Raw genomic sequence first — 17,960 nt, 5'->3', positions numbered from 1 at the left:
TTAGTACAGACAGGGTTTCTCCATGTTGGTCAGGCTGGTCTTGAACTCCCAACCTCAGGTGATCCGCCCACCTCAGCCTCCCAAAGTGCTGGAATTATAGGCTTGAGGCACCACGCCCGGCCCACCATTTCTTCTGTGCATTATAAGTCTCTGTACAGTGCCACCTCCACTGTGTTTTGTTCATCTTTGATTTTTCTTTCAGAAAAATTATATAGTAATAGCTAGTATTTACTCAACATTTACTCTTTGCAATGCACTTTTAATATATTCTAGTCCTCACAACAATTCTGTAGGTGAGGTATCACTGCCTCCATTATTCAGAGGAAGAAACTGAGACTCAGAGGACACACAACATGCCTAGGATCACACTGCCAGTAGACAGAAAAACTGAGATGCAAACCTGAGATACGTATCTACTGGAATCCAAAAGTCCATGTTCTTGCCACTAAGCTTCTTGTGGTTTACACAACAGACAAGAAAGCATGCATATTGTATTGTATGTTACTCCGCTGGGGCTGCTATGACAATTCCATAGCCTGGGAGGCTTAAACAACAGATATTTATTTTCTCACAGTTCTGGAGGCTTGGAAGTCCAGATCCAGCTGCCAGCCAATTTGGTTTCTAGTGAGAACTCTGTTTCTGGCTTGCAGATGGCTACCTTTTTGCTGTGTCTTCACTCGGTGGAGAGAGTGAGCTGTGGTTTCTCTTCTTCTGACAAGGGCTGTGAACTCCATCATTGGGACTGCACCCTTGTATCTTAATCTAAACCTACTTACCTCCTAAAGATACCACCTCCAAATACCATTAGGATTCCTTGTAGTAAACAAAAATTATAGGAGGCCATTAGGCTCCTATAATATGACATATGAATTTATATATATACATATTCATATAACATATGAATTTTGGGAAGACGCACAATGCACATGTTGGCAAGAATTATGAGACCTAAGTTTTACAGTTTTATCACTGATCATGTGATGTTGGAAAAGTCACTTGACAATCTTGAAACGAGCCCATTTCCTTGTAAGGAAAACGAGAGGGTTGGACTAGATAATCTCCAACTCATGTTCTGGTTCTAAAAATTCTGATTCTGTGTGCCATCTTGCAACCACTGAAACTCAGATATACCAGTTCAGAGCATACTGTTTGGTGATGATCTGAAATCTCAACACAGAGCTGTATGGTGATGCTACCATATCACACTACCATGGGCAGGTACCTCCCAGGAGCGTGAGCTCTTGAACCATTAGAGCAGTTCCTTCGGGCCAGGCCAGGCGTCCCCAACTCTCCCTGACTGCATGCTTTGTGAGAAGGTACCCAACACATGAACTTTGACACTGCCTTCGTCCTACACAAGCCATCCACATCACCTACCTAATAAGAAATACTATCTGGCCGGGCGCGGTGGCTCAAGCCTGTAATCCCAGCACTTTGGGAGGCCAAGATGGGCGGATCACGAGGTCAGGAGATTGAGACCATCCTGGCTAACACGGTGAAACCCCGTCTCTACTAAAAAATACAAAAAACTAGCCAGGCGAGGTGGTGGGCGCCTGTAGTCCCAGCTACTCGGGAGGCTGAGGCAGGAGAATGGTGTAAACCCAGGAGGCGGAGCTTGCAGTGAGCTGAGATCCAGCCACTGCACTCCAGCCTGGGTGACAGAGCAAGACTCCGTCTCAAAAAAAAAAAAAAAAAAAAAAAAAAGAAATACTATCTGCGGTCAGGCGCGGCGGCGGCTCACGCCTGTAATCCCAGCACTTTGGGAGGCCGAGGTGGGCGGATAACGAGATCAGGAGTTCGAGACCATCTTAACCAACACGGTAAAACCCTGTCTCTACTAAAAATACTAAAATTAGCCGGGCTTGGTGGCACGTACCTGTTATCCCAGCTACTCAGGAGGCTGAGGCAGGAGAATCACTTGAATCTGAGAGGCACAGGTTGTAGTGAGCTGAGATCGTGCCACTACACTCCAGCCTGGGCGACAGAGGGAGACTCCGTCTCAGGAAAAAAAAAAAAAAAAAGAAAAAAAAAAAGAAATGCTATGTGCACAGTGCCAGGCATTGGTTAATTTTTTTAAGCATTCACAAACACTGTCTCCTAACTGGCCTCCTCCCTTCAATGAATTCCATAGGTTGCCAGGTGAACTTTCCTGAAGCACAGGCAGCCAGTTCTGATCGTGCCATTAAGTAAGCTTTTTTGTTGTTTGTTTCCTAGCATTTTATTTCTTATACAATAAAGTCAAACTTCCTTCATCTGGCTTATAAGGTCTTATGTGTTCTAGCTTCAACCAGTTTCTCCAACCCCTTTTTCTCTACTACTCTTCAGAAAACTTGCATTCCAGGCAAAATAAACTACCTATGGTTTCCTGTAGCATATTTTTTACATTAACATAATTTCTAACAATATTCTAAATCATTCTAAAATGTCAGCCAGGTGTAGTGGCTCACACCTGTAATCCCAGCACTTAAGAGAGGCGAAGGGGGCAGATCACTTGAGGTCAGGAGTTCAAGACCACCCTGGCCAACATGGTGAAACCCCACCTCTACTAAAAAAACACAAAAATTAGCAAAGTGTGGTGGCGTACACTTGTAGTCTCAGCTACTAGGGAGACTGACGCAGGAGAATCGCTTGAACCTGGGAGGCAGAGGTTGTAGTGAGCTGAGATTGCACCACTGCACTCCAGTCTGGGTGACTCTGTCTTAAAATAAAATGTAGAACATGCTTCCCTAATAGCACACATTTTGTTTATGCAGTAGGTTTATGCAGTTCCTTGTATTAAACAAAATTATAGGAGGCCATTGTTTTGAACTTCTGTACGAGACCCCAACAGACCAGACTAAAATAAAAATGGAATCACTCGGCCGGGCGCGGTGGCTCACGCCTGTAATCCCAGCACTTTGGGAGGCCGAGGCGGGCGGATCACAAGGTCAGGAGATCGAGACCACGGTGAAACCCCGTCTCTACTAAAAATACAAAAAATTAGCCAGGCGCGGTGGCGGGCGCCTGTAGTCCCAGCTACTCAGGAGGCTGAGGCAGGAGAATGGCGTAAACCCAGGAGGCGGAGCTTGCAGTGAGCCGAGATCGCGCCACTGCACTCCAGCCTGGGCGACAGAGCGAGACTCCGTCTCAAAAAAACAAACCAAAAAAAAAAAAAAAATGGAATCACTCACGGTCACCACACCGAAAATGAGTTATCTGGCCCTCCAAGAAATCAGGAGATGGGTAACAGGCCAGTTTCAATCTTCAATCAGCAAGATAATGAATTTCCTCTGTTTTAGTCCTTACGGCAAAGAGTAACTTGAAGTGGGCCGGGCGCGGTGGCTCAAGCCTGTAATCCCAGCACTTTGGGAGGCCGAGACGGGCGGATCACGAGGTCAAGAGTTCGAGACCATCCTGGCTAACACGGTGAAACCCCGTCTCTACTAAAAAATACAAAAAACTAGCCGGGCGCGGTGGCGGGCGCCTGTAGTCCCAACTACTACTCGGGAGGCTGAGGCAGGAGAATGGCGTGAACCCGGGAGGCGGAGCTTGCAGTGAGCTGAGATCCGGCCACTGCACTCCAGCCTGGGCGGCAGAGCGAGACTCCGTCTCAAAAAAAAATAAAATAAAATAAAATAAAAATAAAAATAAAAAAAAAAAGAGTAACTTGAAGTGACCTGATGTTAACCTATCAGTTATCTTTCTGTTGTTCTGTCTCCACCTTACCAGGAAAGTAACTTTGAAATGACCAATCTGCTTTTTGTTCTTTGTTTCTGCTTTCTACAGCCTTTTTTCTGTCCGTAAAGCCAACCTCCTCTGTTCCACTCATTGGGGCATTCATTCCATTTTATGGAATGAAGTGTTGCCTGATTCTAGAATCGCAATAAGGCCAATTGAGATCTTTAGATGTGTCAAATTTTTGTCTTTTGACACTTGTGCTGGTCTGTCTAGAATGCCCTCTTCATTCCACATACCCACATTCTTCAAATGAGCCCACATGGCAGATGCCCAGTGCAGTAACTGACATGTAAGTACTCAATACTATTCAAAGCTGCGTTTTGCCCCTCACACTAGCTATTCCTCTCCCTCTAACCTCAATTTTTTCTATACACCTTTCTTATGTAGCTTATTACTTTCTATTGTACTTAATGTAAATGTCTTAGATTGCCAGAGATCCAAAGCACTGGAAAAATCAGTATTCAGTCTTAGTCCATGTGTACCCAGCACCAAACAAAATTACTGTTTATGGTCAATAAATCTTTCCGTAATGAATGAGAACAAAACTAGTGTTTGAACCAGAATGGTCTCTGGTGGAAACTGACAGCTAAAACTGGACGGGGAGTGGAGCAGAGGTGAAGGAGTACTTAATGAGGCCCTACTATGAGCCAGGTACTGTGCAGAGCACAGCTTCATCCTTTGTTTCATTTAATCCTTTCCAAAAAACCGTATGAAGCAGCAGTAACAATTTCATCTCCATTTTACATATGAGGAGTTTGGGTTAGGGAAGTCAGGAAACTTGCCTGAGGTCACAACCAAGTATGTTTGGGTCTTTCCAGTACTGCACTTGTCGCATGTCCTCCTTCCAATTTATCACTCCCCTCCTCTCCCCGACGAAGGTCGAGGACTTTCTAGGAAAACATGCAGCCTCCAACCACTTCCGCCTGGGGAGTCCAGTCTCGCCCTTCGCTGCCAGAACCACACGGAGCGCGCGTGGCGGGAGTGAAGAAGGTGAGCTGCAGTCCGGACGCAAGGCCCCGCCCACTATGTCGCTGGTGACGTCATCACGCAGAGCCGAGTCGGCGCGTCCACATCCTTTAAATATGGTCTTTCCCGGGCGCGCGCGACAATGTGAGGAGTGGGGTGGAGCGTGTGTGGTGTGTGGCTGCGGCCTGGGCAAGAGCCGCCGCGGACCATGAGGTGGGCGGAAAGGCTGTGTTGCAGCCGAGACGCGGACGGGAGGGCGCTGCTGGGCCAGCGGGCGTCCTCATGCAGGGGCGGGAGGAGGGAACATGGCGGCCGGGCCAGGACCCTTTGCTCCTGGCTCTGCGCGGCTCCTACCCCTGCTTTGCTTGCACTTTTACCTGCCTTTCTGGAACTTGTTTCCCCTCTCCTTGTGTCCCCTTTCCCTCAGCCGTTTCTTTTGCCTTCATCGACTCTTCCCCCCGGCTCCACTCTGGGTGGAAGTGTGAGAGGTAGATTAAGTGGGAGCCGGTCGGGCCCGTCCGGTGCCGAGAGACCGACTCCTAAATTTGACTAGGTTCTCGTATGTCACTTTATCAGTCTGCCTGGGATCACAGGAGAAATACTGAACATGAAGACATCAAGCCTGATTTCTAGTCCTGATGATGTCTGTAAGTGATCTTGTGAAATGTCACTTGAGTTGACCTCAGTCTCCTCAAATGTGAGGTTCTCTGAAAGGCCTAAGATTCTTGATGTCGAGGTAGCTTTTGTCATGCGGTGCCTGCCAGAATCTGCCCCAAAACAAAGCATGGTCGGGAAAACAAAAGCAAGATTTATTTTGGCAGTAAAGGAATGGAAAACGGAGTTGACTTCCAGTTCCATGCCATCAAGTGGCCTAGTATGTAAGCAATGAGAACACCATTCTGTTTCAGCTCTTATTTCCATAGTGGGTGTCCTAAGAGTAACACTCCGGGCGTAGATTAAATAGAAAAAAGCTCATCCTGTATGGTCATTGCTGCTTTGCCACAGAGAACCTTGGGTCTGCTGTATTCTGTTTTAGGTGCCACAGTCTGTTGAGGGTAGATATTTAGGGAGAGATTTTTCCTCACCTAACAGCAGCTAGCCTAGCCAGTCGCTTGCTTTTGATCTTGGCCTTTTGTTTTTCCTCAGCTGAGTAAGTTCTGGAGGGATCCTGCCTCTGTTGGAGCCTTCGCAGCCAGGCAGCTGTGAACTGTGAGCTAGAGTGAAGCAGAAATCTAGAAAGATGAGCTCCAAGATGGTCATAAGTGAACCAGGACTGAATTGGTGAGTTGTAGCTACTTTGTAATCCACTGAAGAGGAGTGTAGTGGGGCTGATGGTTGACATAAGAAAATAGATTCCTGGCATAGAGAGATTTGGAGGAAACAGAAGATATAAGTTTAAGGTTTCCGAATTTACGTTATCCTCATCCTCAAATACTGAACGCTAGAGTTATGGCTGACTACACTTCCATTCCTATATTGGAACAACAATTCAGCACTCAAATTCTTTTTAGGTATAATTCCCTCAGGTATTTATTGCTGGTCTCCTGAAGGTCTCTCTCAGGTATTTATTGCTGGTCTCCAGAAGGAGAGATTCTGGAATATTCTTGTGTCCAAGAACCTTGCCCATTTCCATGCAAGTAATAAAAAAGACCCTCTTTAAGAATAGACATGCTGGCCGGGCGCGGTGGCTCAAGCCTGTAATCCCAGCACTTTGGGAGGCCGAGGCGGGCGGATCACAAGGTCAGGAGATCGAGACCATCCTGGCTAACACGGTGAAACCCTGTCTCTACTAAAAAATACAAAAAACTAGCCGGGCGAGGTGGCGGGCGCCTGTAGTCCCAGCTACTCGGGAGGCTGAGGCAGGAGAATGGCGTGAACCCGGGAGGCGGAGGCTGCAGTGAGCTGAGATCCGGCCACTGCACTCCAGCCTGGGTGACAGAGCAAGACTCTGTCTCAAAAAAAAAAAAAGAATAGACATGCTTACTCCAGCCTGGGCGACAGAGCGAGACTCCGTCTCAAAAAAAAAAAGAATAGACATGCTTTCTGTTATATTGAAATCTATATCAAATGATAATATGAATGCATAGACTGTGTTTTAGAAGTGAATGAGAACTTTGCAAATAGCCTGGTTAAATATTATAGTGGTTTTGTAGACATCTAGCTAATACATGTGCTGATTTAGTTCATTTTAACACACATTTACTGAGCCAGCCAAGAAGGATCAAATGTTATAAACGGTTACAAAGAGTATTAAAATAGTACCTGACTCAGAATATTAAGTCAGTATGTTCAATAAGTATTTGTTTACTGCTAGCAATACTCCCGTCCCCAGGGAGCTCACAATCCCTGAGGCCCTTGACTTTGTTTTTATATGATGTGCAGTAACTTAAGAATTTATTGAGATGTCACAGATACAATACCACAACAAGGTAATAAGAAACTATAGTGGTACATAGCAAATAAAACATTCTAATTTTACCATTAATACCTTAGTATGGTTTTTTGGATAAATGCCTTTAAGAACAGTTAAAAGAAGAGTATGGAGCAAATATGCTAGAATTTCCTATTTGGGCACTAGGACACCCAGAAGTTTGATTAGGTAAGAAGTATGCCCATTTGCATTCCTTGCCAGTGCTATGAAGTATGCGTTCAGATGTAGCACAGATGATCTTATATACCGCTGGCGTTGTGGAACCAGTTGTAGTTTAGAACCTTTGCACAATGTTGTAGCCCTTGGAATTATCCTTTTCCACAGAATTTTACTGACCTTTGTCCTCCCTAGATTAATGGATTCAGTGTTTTCAAATTTTTAATTCCTTCATTCAAACAGCATTTTTGGATGCCTAACTATATGGAAAGCATTGAATATATGTTCGTCTCTAAATTAGTTATGGTGTTATGAAAAATCATATCACCTTTGAGGTGGTTTTAGCAAACCATTGATTCCATTTGCCAAAGTAAACAAAATAGGTAGGATATGTAGTCTTCATAGTGTCTTTTGGCTCAGCACAGTAGTGCATGAAACAAAAATAAGTTGAGAAGTATTTTCTTTTCAGCAACCAATATCTTAATGTTATGTCCTAGAGCAGAAGTGAGGCCAGCCTTTGACAGACCCTTGATTATACTTCAGTCTTTTCTATCTTTAACTCTTCAGTCTCTGTGACATTTATTTAATTATGTACTGAAGAAAATGCAGGGCTGATTATTGGAGCTGGAGAATTTCATAATGGGCCTGGGTTTAAAGCTATCAAGAAGTAACAATTCTAAGCCCACAGATCTGATATATGAAATTAAACATAGTAAGGAGAGATTGTCTGGGGATGGGGGGTAAGAAAGTATGAAATTATAAGTTACAATTGTGCCATTATGTGTCTTAGCATGAGATTTTGAATTGTCCAATGTAAGTAAATTACTTTGTTTCACAGGGATATTTCCCCAAAAAATGGCCTTAAGACATTTTTCTCTCGAGAAAATTATAAAGATCATTCCATGGCTCCAAGTTTAAAAGAACTATGTGTTTTATCCAACAGGTAATATGTTTATTTGGTTATTTATTTCCATATTTGATTGTTGTTTTTCCGATAGTTGAAGTTTTATGTGTATCTCTAATACATTCAAATTATAGAAATGTTTGAATTATAGAAATATTCAAATTATAGAAATGTTTAAAATAAAACAACTTTTAACACTTTGATATTTCTTTTCAGACCTTCAGTCCTTTCTCCACACATGAACTGCAAAACAGTTTTATAGTATTTTATCATACTATGCTAAAGTGTCCCAATAATTTTTATAATGCTATACTGATATAGTATAATAGTATACAAACATTTATACCAATAAATGTTTTAGTGTAGTACCAATATTATACTAATAATTGTTTAGTACTAAATAGTATACTATTTATAACATATGCACATGCACACATACGTACACATGTATGCAATACAAAATAGAATCATACTAAAAATATACTGTAAAACTGTTTTGCAGTTATCTATCATTTAAAGTGATAGTCTGAATATCTTTTCATGCCCCAACATTTAGTTCATATCTTAATGGTTGCATATTACCTCACTATATAGCTTACAGATGTACTTTTAATTCATTTAGCTAGTCCTGTGTTGCAAAACATTGTGTTCCCTTTTTTCTTTTTTTTTTTTTGTAATTAAAAATATATTGATAAATTTTTATAGTTACTTCTATAAGATACACTCACGGAAATTGAATTGTTTGGTCAGACAATATGTACATTTTGTATTTTGATAGATACTGCCAAATTGCTAAAGGTTTTTTTCCTCTCTGATATTTAATGACTATTAAATGATAATTTTTACTTCTTACTGCTCACTTGCCTGTAGTAGCTCTTCTATCCTTTTTGATCGACTATTTCTACGATGTTGTTAATGAATCCGAAAACCAAGTAATTGAGTTTACTAGAAAAATGTGTAAATACACCAAATGAGGTATTAGGAAATACCCCCAGGGAAGCTCAACATTTACTTTCTTCCTTTCTCCTTTTACAGTGGAGGAAGTGTATCTCCCCATCTTTTCCTGCTTTCTCAGTTATCTTTTCTGTCCGTTGTCCCCTCTTACTCCTCTAACTTTGTTCTCTCCCATTTTCAGTGATCTTGATTACTTTTTGGTTTTTGTTCTGTTTTTTTAAGAGATGTGGTCTTGCTGTGTTTCCCAAGCTGATCTTGAACTCCTGGCTTCAAGTAATTCTCCACCTTGACCTCCCAAAGTGCTGGGATTACAGCCAGGAACCACTCTGCCTGGCCAGCTTAATCAGTATTTGAACATGCTCAAGTTTTCCTGTTTTAAATAATCCCTGGACTCCACATTTTCTCCTAATTACCTTCTTACCTCTTCTCTCATTTATACTTAGACTTCTTTAAAGACTTGTATATGCTCACTGGGAAGAAATGAGGAACAAAAAAGCTGTAAGACATACAGAAAACAATTAATAAAATAGTAATAGTCCTTACTTATCAATAACTTAAATGTAAATTAATTAAACTCCCCAATGAAAGGATGGATTGGCAGAATGGATTTAAAAACAGGATTAAAAACTTTCCATTTACTGCACATCCTACTCCACTTGCTGGGATTACAGGCATGAATCACCCTGTGCAGCCCATAGCTATATTGTATTCTATTGTTGGGTGAATATAATTTTTAGATTGACCTCTGTTGATAATTTAGCTTGTTACCATTACTGTTAGAAATGTGAGCATCCTTTTTGCATGTGCTTGTATAAGTAGGATAAACTCCTGTCAGTAGAGAGTATGTATGTATATTTATTTTGATAGATGTTGCCAGATTGCTATTAAAAGCATTAAAGAAAAAAGTGCTTTTTTGATTCCATCAAATGAATGCATAAGTTTACATAAAAACAAGCAGAAGTTGTAGTAAAGAGACAATTTTAGTCCAGGCTCAGTGGCTCACACCTGTAATCTCAGCATTTTGAAAGGGTAAGGCAGGAGGATGACTCCCAGCCTGGGCAACAAATTGAGACCCTGTCTCTCCAAAAACAATTCGCTGTATGTAGTAGCACATACCTATAGTCCTACTTACTCAGGAGGCTGAGGCACGAGGATCACTTGAGCCCAGGAGTTTGAGACTGCAGTGAGCTATGATTGTGCCACTATATTCCTGCCTGGGCAACAGAGTGAGATCCTGTCTACAAAAAAAAGAGACAATTTTTAAAAAATAAATGTTTTAAAGAGGCAGTTTCAGAAGCAACTTTCTTCTTGCCAAAGTGCATAGTTGTAATATCTGTGCTGGTGTTGGATATATAAAGTTAAAGCAGTAGACTCCCTTATGTATGTACATCTATGGATATTTTTAAAAACTATTCGTTATTCAACTTATACAGTTTTTTAGGATAACTAATTTCTTTTTTTTTTTTTTTTTTTGAGACAGAGTCTTGCTCTGTCGCCCAGGCTGGGGTGCAGTGGCCGGATCACAGCTCACTGCAAGTTCCGCCTCCCGGGTTTAGACCATTCTCCTGCCTCAGCCTCCCGAGTAGCTGGGACTACAGGCGCCCGCCACCTCGCCCGGCTAGTTTTTTGTATTTTTTAGTAGAGACGGGGTTTCACCGTGTTAGCCAGGATGGTCTCGATCTCCTGACCTCGTGATCCGCCCGTCTCGGCCTCCCAAAGTGCTGGGATTACAGGCTTGAGCCACCGCGCCCGGCCAGGATAACTAATTTCTTAAAACTTACTACCAATTAAATAAAGAATAGTCATTGTTTATTTGGATCAAAAATTGCTATAAATTCTATTGTCCTGGGATTTAGAGAACATATGTCTGTCTTTAAAAAAGGGAATCATCTCAGGTCAGGCGTAGGTGGCTCACACCTGTAATACCAGCCTTTAGGAGGCCAGAGCAGCTGGATCACTTAAGCCCAGGAGGTCAAGACAAGCCTGGGCAACATGGTGAGACCCTGTCTCTACAAAAATACAAAAAATAGCCAGGTGTGGTGGTTGTGCACCTGCAGTCTCAGCTACTGGGGAGGCTGAGGTGTGAGGATCACCTGAGTCCAGGGATGTTAAGGCTGCAGTGAGCCAGGATCACGCTACTGCACTCCAGCCTGGGCAACAGAGTGAGACCTTGTCTGTCTGTCTGTCTGTCTGTCTGTCTGTCTGTCTGTCTCTCTCTCTCTCTCTCTCTCCCTCTCCCCCCCCGCCCCCTCTCTCCCCCCCTCCGCCCCCTCCCACACACACACACACACACAGATAATCTCGGCTGGGCACAGTAGCTCATGCCTATAATCACAACACTTTGGGAGGCTAGGAGCAAGAGGATCACCTGAGCCCAGGAGTTCAAGACCAGCCCGGGCAACATAGCAAGACTTTGTCTCTACACATAATTTAAAAATTAGCTGGTGTGGTGGCATGCACATGTGGTCCCAGCTGCTTGGGAAACTGAGGTGGGAGGATCACTTGAGCCTGGGAGGTCAAGGCCACAGTGAGCCGTGCTCACACCACTGCACTCCTGGACAACAGAGCAAGACCCCATCTCAAAATTTGAGACCTTATCTCAAATTAAAAAACAAAAAAACAAAAAACTTTCGTCTCAGCCTTTCTCTTTTCACACTAAAAATTTCTGGTATTAATCTTCGTGTTGCCACTGCTTCTCATTTTATTTTTAACTTTAGAGTTAAAGTCTTGCCATGTTGCCCAGGCTAGACTCAAATTCCTGGGCTCAGGTGATCCTCCTGCCTCAGCCACCTGAATAGATGGGGTTATAGGTACACGCCAGTGTGCCCAGTTTATTTTAATGGTTCAAGTCCACTTCTGTTCAGCATATCCCAGGTGTGGGTTGTAGCCTGGCTTTGCACAAGGAAAAAGGCATTTTGCTGGAAGTTGGGCATACCTAACTCCTAACATATTTTTTTCTTAGAATATCCTTGTTTTCTTTAGATTTCTATAAAGCACAAAATAATCTATTAGTATAATTACCTTGTACTATAGAAAAAATACACAAGTTATTGATATGTTTCTAGTCTTTTTTCCTAACCTTAAGTTTTATTAAGAATTATTACAGTCATTGTTATAGTAATTACTGTAATAATTCTTAATTACTGTAATAATTATTACAATTATTATTTCAGGCTTTATTGTTTACAGTTTTCTTGTGGAAAAACAAGGCCTTTTATTCTGTTAATTTCAAGATAAAAAAAAATTTTCCTTTTGCTCTCTGTGCTCCATAAGTGTTTGTAAAATGAAAGGACAACTTGAATAGTGTTTTTACAAATGAATAATATAAAAAGTTAATATTGTGTTACTTTTCTTTGAAGCATGAAAAAAAAATTACAGAATATTTCCAAAGTCTCCCAAGAAAATAAAAAAGGATTTTAAAATGCCCCATGAGCCATTCATGTAGAAATAGCCTTTTTTAGTTATGTAAACAATGTAAACAATCATGTAAACAATTGCCTTTTTTTTTAAATTAAAGTTTCTGTTTGCAGATATTCATAACTGAATTTTAAGCAAACAAGGGGGGAAATAGCCTTTTTTTTTTTTTTTTTTTTTTGAGACGGAGTCTCGCTTTGTCGCCCAGGCTTGAGTCCAATGGCACGATCTCAGCTCACTGCAAGCTCCGCCTCCCAGGTTCCTGCCATTCTCCTGCCTCAGCCTCCAAGTAGCTGGGACTACAGGCGCCCGCCACCACGCCCGGCTAATTATTTTGTATTTTTAGTAGAGACGGAGTTTCACCGTGTTAGCCAGGATGGTCTCGATCTCCTGACCTCGTGATCCGCCCGCCTCGGCCTCCCAAAGTGCTGGGATTACAGGCGTGAGCCACCGCGTCCGGCCAGGAAATAGCTTTAAATAGAAATATATATATATAAAGCTTTAACACATTTAATTTAGGAAAATAAATCAAACTCAGAAGATACTAGTAGACTTGAAATGGAGATTAGAAGCACCATTCTCAAATGCGACGTTTAAACAAGCTACCAAACTAGTACTTAAAGTATAGGAAACTTAAAAGTTTTGGATTCTGCCCTGTTTTTGTTTTTGTTTTCCATGGAAAGTTTAAGAAAGGAGAATGGGCAGTTGACAAAATGCAGGGGCAAAACTTAAAACCGTCAACCAAAATAAAATATAATGCTGTATACGTGGATAGAGAAACCCTGTCAGATGCTTTTGGTTTACACCCTGATGAAGATTTTGACAGCACTGCACAAGGAAATGATCTTGATGTGCTACCATTTCATTCTTTGCTGAATGTAGCCAATTTAAACTGCTAGAATTCCTTGACATTCCTAGTCTGGCATATCTGAGTCAGCATCTTGTTGCTGCAGCAGCTTAATTAAATTTGCCAGTTTTTGGCACAGGACAGACATGTTCTCATATTCAGAGAGACAGCTGTGTAGCAGTATTGTTAAGAGTGCAGACACAATACTGTTAGGTTTGAATAGCTCTCAAGACATTTTCTAGTAAGAAGTCAATTTGCTGTAATACATTTCTCCCAAGATCAGCAGTTAATGTTCATTTTGTTAACCTAAAATATGCTTATTTTTATACAATTATTGGAGAAACTTTAGTAGCTATGTCTTTTTTTACCTGTGTTATTTTCAGAGCCAACCTAAGCATCCTAATTTTAATTTCCAAAATTCTTCTCCCATTCGTTTATCAGCTCTTTGAGTAGTTTTTTATCCATTGGTTCGCTCTGAGAGAGTGGTGTTAAATATTTTTTTCTTTATTTGGGGACCTACATATTTTCTAAAAAACTGTTGTCATCTTTTGGAATTTTTGACATAGTTATTCTAGTATTATAAAGTTAATTTAAAACAAATCAGGAGTAGTTTGGATGGAACGTAACTCACCCTTTGTCCAGATGCAGATCTAAATTAGTAATTCTCAGCCGTTTCAGACTGATACCCTCCCACTTTTTATGACAGATATTTATAAGAAATAAGATACCTCCTTTACTAGCTTAAAATGAAATTAATAGATATAATTTTTAAAAACAATAAGTGTGAAATAATTTATTTTTATGTAAATTCATAGAGACTACTGCATTATGAGATATAATGAGGTAGTGAGATGCATCAGTTAAAATGAATACAGTTCATTTATTTAAGTTCATTTAAAATATTTAAGAGAGAATAAAGCATACCATAAAATAATCATAGGAAAAATAAAATGTACTGTTAGGATAAATAATAACAGACTAGACTTATTTGTACCTGGTAAGAAAAAGCCTGAAAGGGACTGTTGAAAGTTATGCAGGGTAGTAGTGCATATTGCAGGCATTTAGTCTTCCCCCCTTCTGAATGCCTTTAATCCCCCCTCTTTTGTGACAATCCAGATACACCTGTAGGCTTCCAGAAGGCCCTGGGGACATTAAAACTGCCTTGATTGAGAACCACTGCTATGGATATTTTCTCTTCCTTCTCTTTTTCTCCCTTAATCCCTGATCATGATGTTCTTAGGATTCTCTTCAGTCACCTACTTGGTATGTTCACTTTGGAAACCTAAGTTCTCCATAGTCCCATTGTGTTGATGTACATATCTACTTTTCTTTCTTCTTCATTGACTTCTCTAATGCACTTGATTATAACATCCTGGAGATTGGAGATGGTATTGTACTTAGTGTTGTATTTCCAGTACCTAGCATAGGCTGGCACATGGTAGTTAATAAATATTAACAAATGGAGGAATGAAGAATGAGTCAGCAGATGTCCATCTTTCTCATTAGTTTCCCTTCCTTTCTGGATTATTGTGTAATTTGGAACCAGGTTATAGGAACAGTTACTGTGGTGGAAATTACAGTCGTACAGGCCAAGGAAGTATAGTTTTTGATGCACTTCTAAAGTCTCTTATTTAAAATGTAGATTATAATAACTGAATAGCAAAAATAGAGATGGGTTATGAATAAGATAAGGAAGTTGTGTTCATATGCCTTAATTTGGATAAGGTGACTTCTTAAAAGTAGGGGTAGCATTTGTGAATCTGAGTAACAGAGAAACTCTCTAAAATAAAAGAAATTTATTTGGGTGTAAAGCATTGCAATGGGAATATGTATGCCATAGTAAACTATGTGCGTATTCAGGGAGGTAAAGGAGGACAAAGATTTTTAAAGGAAAAAATTAGGATTATGTGATTGTTTTGAAATAGTTATACTTGATCTTTGAAAGATAGTAACAAAGGTGACACCAATCCAAGGTTGGACGGGCAGTTCCTGAACAAATACCCTTACAGAAGTATTTTGTTATCAGGAATTCAAACATGAGAACTCTGTCTTCATGGCCTTCACTAGCTCTAATTATTGGGCGGGGGGGGGTTGTTTTGTTTTGTTTTGTTTTGTTTTTTTAAGTTCCAGGGTACATGTGCAGGATGCGCAGGTTCGTTAGGTAGGTAAACATGTGCCATAGTGGTTTGCTGTACTTACCAACCCATCACCTAGGTATTAAGCCTAGCATGCATTAGCTATTTTTCCTAATGTTCTCCTACCCCAACCCCACCCCACAACAGGCCCATGTGTATTCCCTTCCTTGTGTCCATGCATTCTCATTTTTCAGCTCCCACTTACAAGTGAGAACATGTGGTGTTTGGTTTTCTGTTCTTGTGTTACTTTGCTGAGGATAATGGCTTCCAGTTCCATTTGTGCCCCTCTAAAGGACATGATCTCATTCCTTTTTATGGCTGCATAGTATTCCATGATATCAAGGATTTTTAAACATTGGTGACTCCATTGTGATTCTGACAACCTTCACACATTCCATAAACAAATATGGTAACAAGTTCTGAAACTGCTCACTACTTTCTCTTCTGGTACATTTCATTAAAGATATGCCAGGAGTTTTGTTTGGCATCCATGAAAAGCATAAAGTCATTTGCATGAACTCAGCCATGTACCAGAGTGATAGAGGATTGTACAACTTTTCCAAAACCATTACTGCTTTCAAAAAATACGGTGCATATGTTAGAATTCTCTTAATTTTTGAGATAAGCAGAGGAAATCGGAACATTTAAAATCTCAATGAATTTTTGTTAACCTCAAATTTGTGATTCCATTACATTGTGTTCTTAGTAGGTTTTGTTCACCATATTAACTGATAAATCTTACTGATGAATTTAAGTATTAAGAACTCAAATTGTAATAAAATGTAAACATAAAATACCTACATATGTAACTGGCAAGAATGATTTTCCCCTCTTTATTAATGGGGAAAAAAGTTCTAAATTGAATAAGTATGCCTCTTCCTCTCCATCAGGTAATTGAAGGTAAGTTTGCATTGTGAACCTATCCCACAGAATACTTAATCTACTTTAAATGGCTAAACATCAAAATGCAGGTGGCAGAGTTAGATAATAATCCAGAGTTTACTCTGTTAATCACGCTGTATTCTCCGTAGTGATTGAGAATCATGACGTTCCATGATAGTAATCTTCATGTGAAAAGCACATATTTGTAAATTATATTTTGTTTTCCAGACGTATAGGAGAAAATTTGAATGCTTCAGCAAGTTCTGTAGAAAATGAGCCGGCAGTTAGTTCAGCAACTCAAGCAAAGGAAAAAGTTAAAACCACAATTGGAATGGTTCTTCTTCCAAAACCAAGAGTTCCTTATCCTCGTTTCTCTCGTTTCTCACAGAGAGAGCAGAGGAGTTATGTGGACTTGTTGGTTAAATACGCAAAGATTCCTGCAAATTCCAAAGCTGTTGGAATAAATAAAAATGACTACTTGCAGTACTTGGTATGTATTCTATTCTTCAGTTTCAGGAAAAAATATTAAAAATTAGGAAATATTTTTATCTTAAATTTACATTTATGTTTTTAGGTCTGCTCATCTTTTTTAAAATGGAAAATTTAAGGAGATTACTTGACAGAGCAATGGTGCTTTAATTCTTTTGTTGATTCCGTTATAGTTCAAGCATTTTGCTCCACTGCTTAGCATGTCTTACTCCATTTCATCTTAGGTACTAGCAGTAGAACTTTATATAGATTATACCAATTTTAAATTATTGCTTAATTATTACTTCAATTAAGACTTTTCCAAATTCTCTCAATTATATAAATGATGCTGTGCTGAACGTCTTTGTAGCAAAATCTTTGTTCATATCGATGATAGTTTCCATAAGATAAATTCTTAAAAATAAAACTGCCAGACCAAAACATACGCATATTTTCAAAGCTTTGATCTGCAGTTACACATGCGTAAATTGTTCTACAAAAAGTTTAAACCAGTTTGTTTGTACCTCTGTTGTATGACAGGTTTTGAAAAAACTGTCTTCTCTAATCCTACAGGGATAAGGTAACAGAAAATTGAAATCAAATTTTAAAAAAGAAAAAAACTATCTTCACTAATATTGGACATTACCTTTTTTGCCTTTAATTTAAAATTGGAAAAGTGATCTCTTGCTTTACATTAATTTAATTTATGATTACTAATGAAAATAAACATTTTCCATATGTGGATAAGCCATTTTTATTTTTTCTTTGGTAACTTGCTTGTTTATATTATTTGCTCATTTTTCAATTTGGATGTATGTCTTTTTAAAAAAATTTGAGGCCAGGCACGGTGGCTCGTGCCTGTAATCCCAACACCTTGGGAGGCTGAGGCAGGTAGATCACCTGAGGTCAGGAGCTCGAGACCAGCCTGGCCAACATGGCGAAACCCCATCTCTACTAAAAATACAAAAAATTAGCCAGGTGAGGAGGCGCCTGTAGCCCCAGCTACTCGGGAGGCGGAGGTTGCAGTGAGCTGAAATCGTGCCACCACACTCCAGCCTGTGCAACAAAGCGAGACTCCGCCTCAAA

The 17,960-nt window shown here is 40.3% G+C and overlaps 1 protein-coding gene and 1 long non-coding RNA gene across 46 annotated transcripts in view; one reads left to right on the top strand and one right to left on the bottom strand.

Moving 5' to 3' along the window:
- The window catches only part of LOC102141878 (uncharacterized), an 81,931-nt gene extending 77,187 nt beyond the window's left edge, over positions 1-4,744 (bottom strand). For 5 of the 6 annotated variants that reach the window (XR_012415018.1, XR_012415016.1, XR_006699816.2 and 2 more), the window contains exon 1: positions 4,500-4,744. This is a non-coding gene — a long non-coding RNA (uncharacterized lncRNA). Of the gene's footprint in view, positions 1-1,876; positions 2,014-4,499 lie in introns of those variants that run through there. The other variant, XR_012415020.1, reaches the window with a different exon arrangement.
- A 38-nt stretch (positions 4,745-4,782) lies between these two features.
- Positions 4,783-17,960, top strand: part of ICE2 (interactor of little elongation complex ELL subunit 2) — a 57,267-nt gene continuing 44,089 nt past the window's right edge. For 12 of the 40 annotated variants that reach the window (XR_012415010.1, XR_012415007.1, XR_010587808.2 and 9 more), the window contains exons 1-4: positions 4,783-4,896; positions 5,830-5,964; positions 8,109-8,213; positions 16,635-16,896. Coding sequence is in view for 18 of the 40 variants with exons in the window: in XM_073995930.1 (XP_073852031.1) it covers positions 5,924-5,964; positions 8,109-8,213; positions 16,635-16,896 (408 nt within the window). In the remaining 22 variants the exon portion in view is untranslated. Of the gene's footprint in view, positions 4,897-5,259; positions 5,331-5,829; positions 5,965-8,108; positions 8,214-16,634; positions 16,897-17,960 lie in introns of those variants that run through there. The other 28 variants (XR_012415015.1, XR_012415012.1, XM_073995939.1 and 25 more) reach the window with 6 other exon arrangements.

This window comes from Macaca fascicularis, chromosome 7 (assembly GCF_037993035.2).
Source record: "Macaca fascicularis isolate 582-1 chromosome 7, T2T-MFA8v1.1".
In the NCBI taxonomy this organism is placed as follows: domain Eukaryota; kingdom Metazoa; phylum Chordata; class Mammalia; order Primates; family Cercopithecidae; genus Macaca; species Macaca fascicularis.
This window is presented reverse-complemented; position numbering and strand designations above follow the sequence as displayed.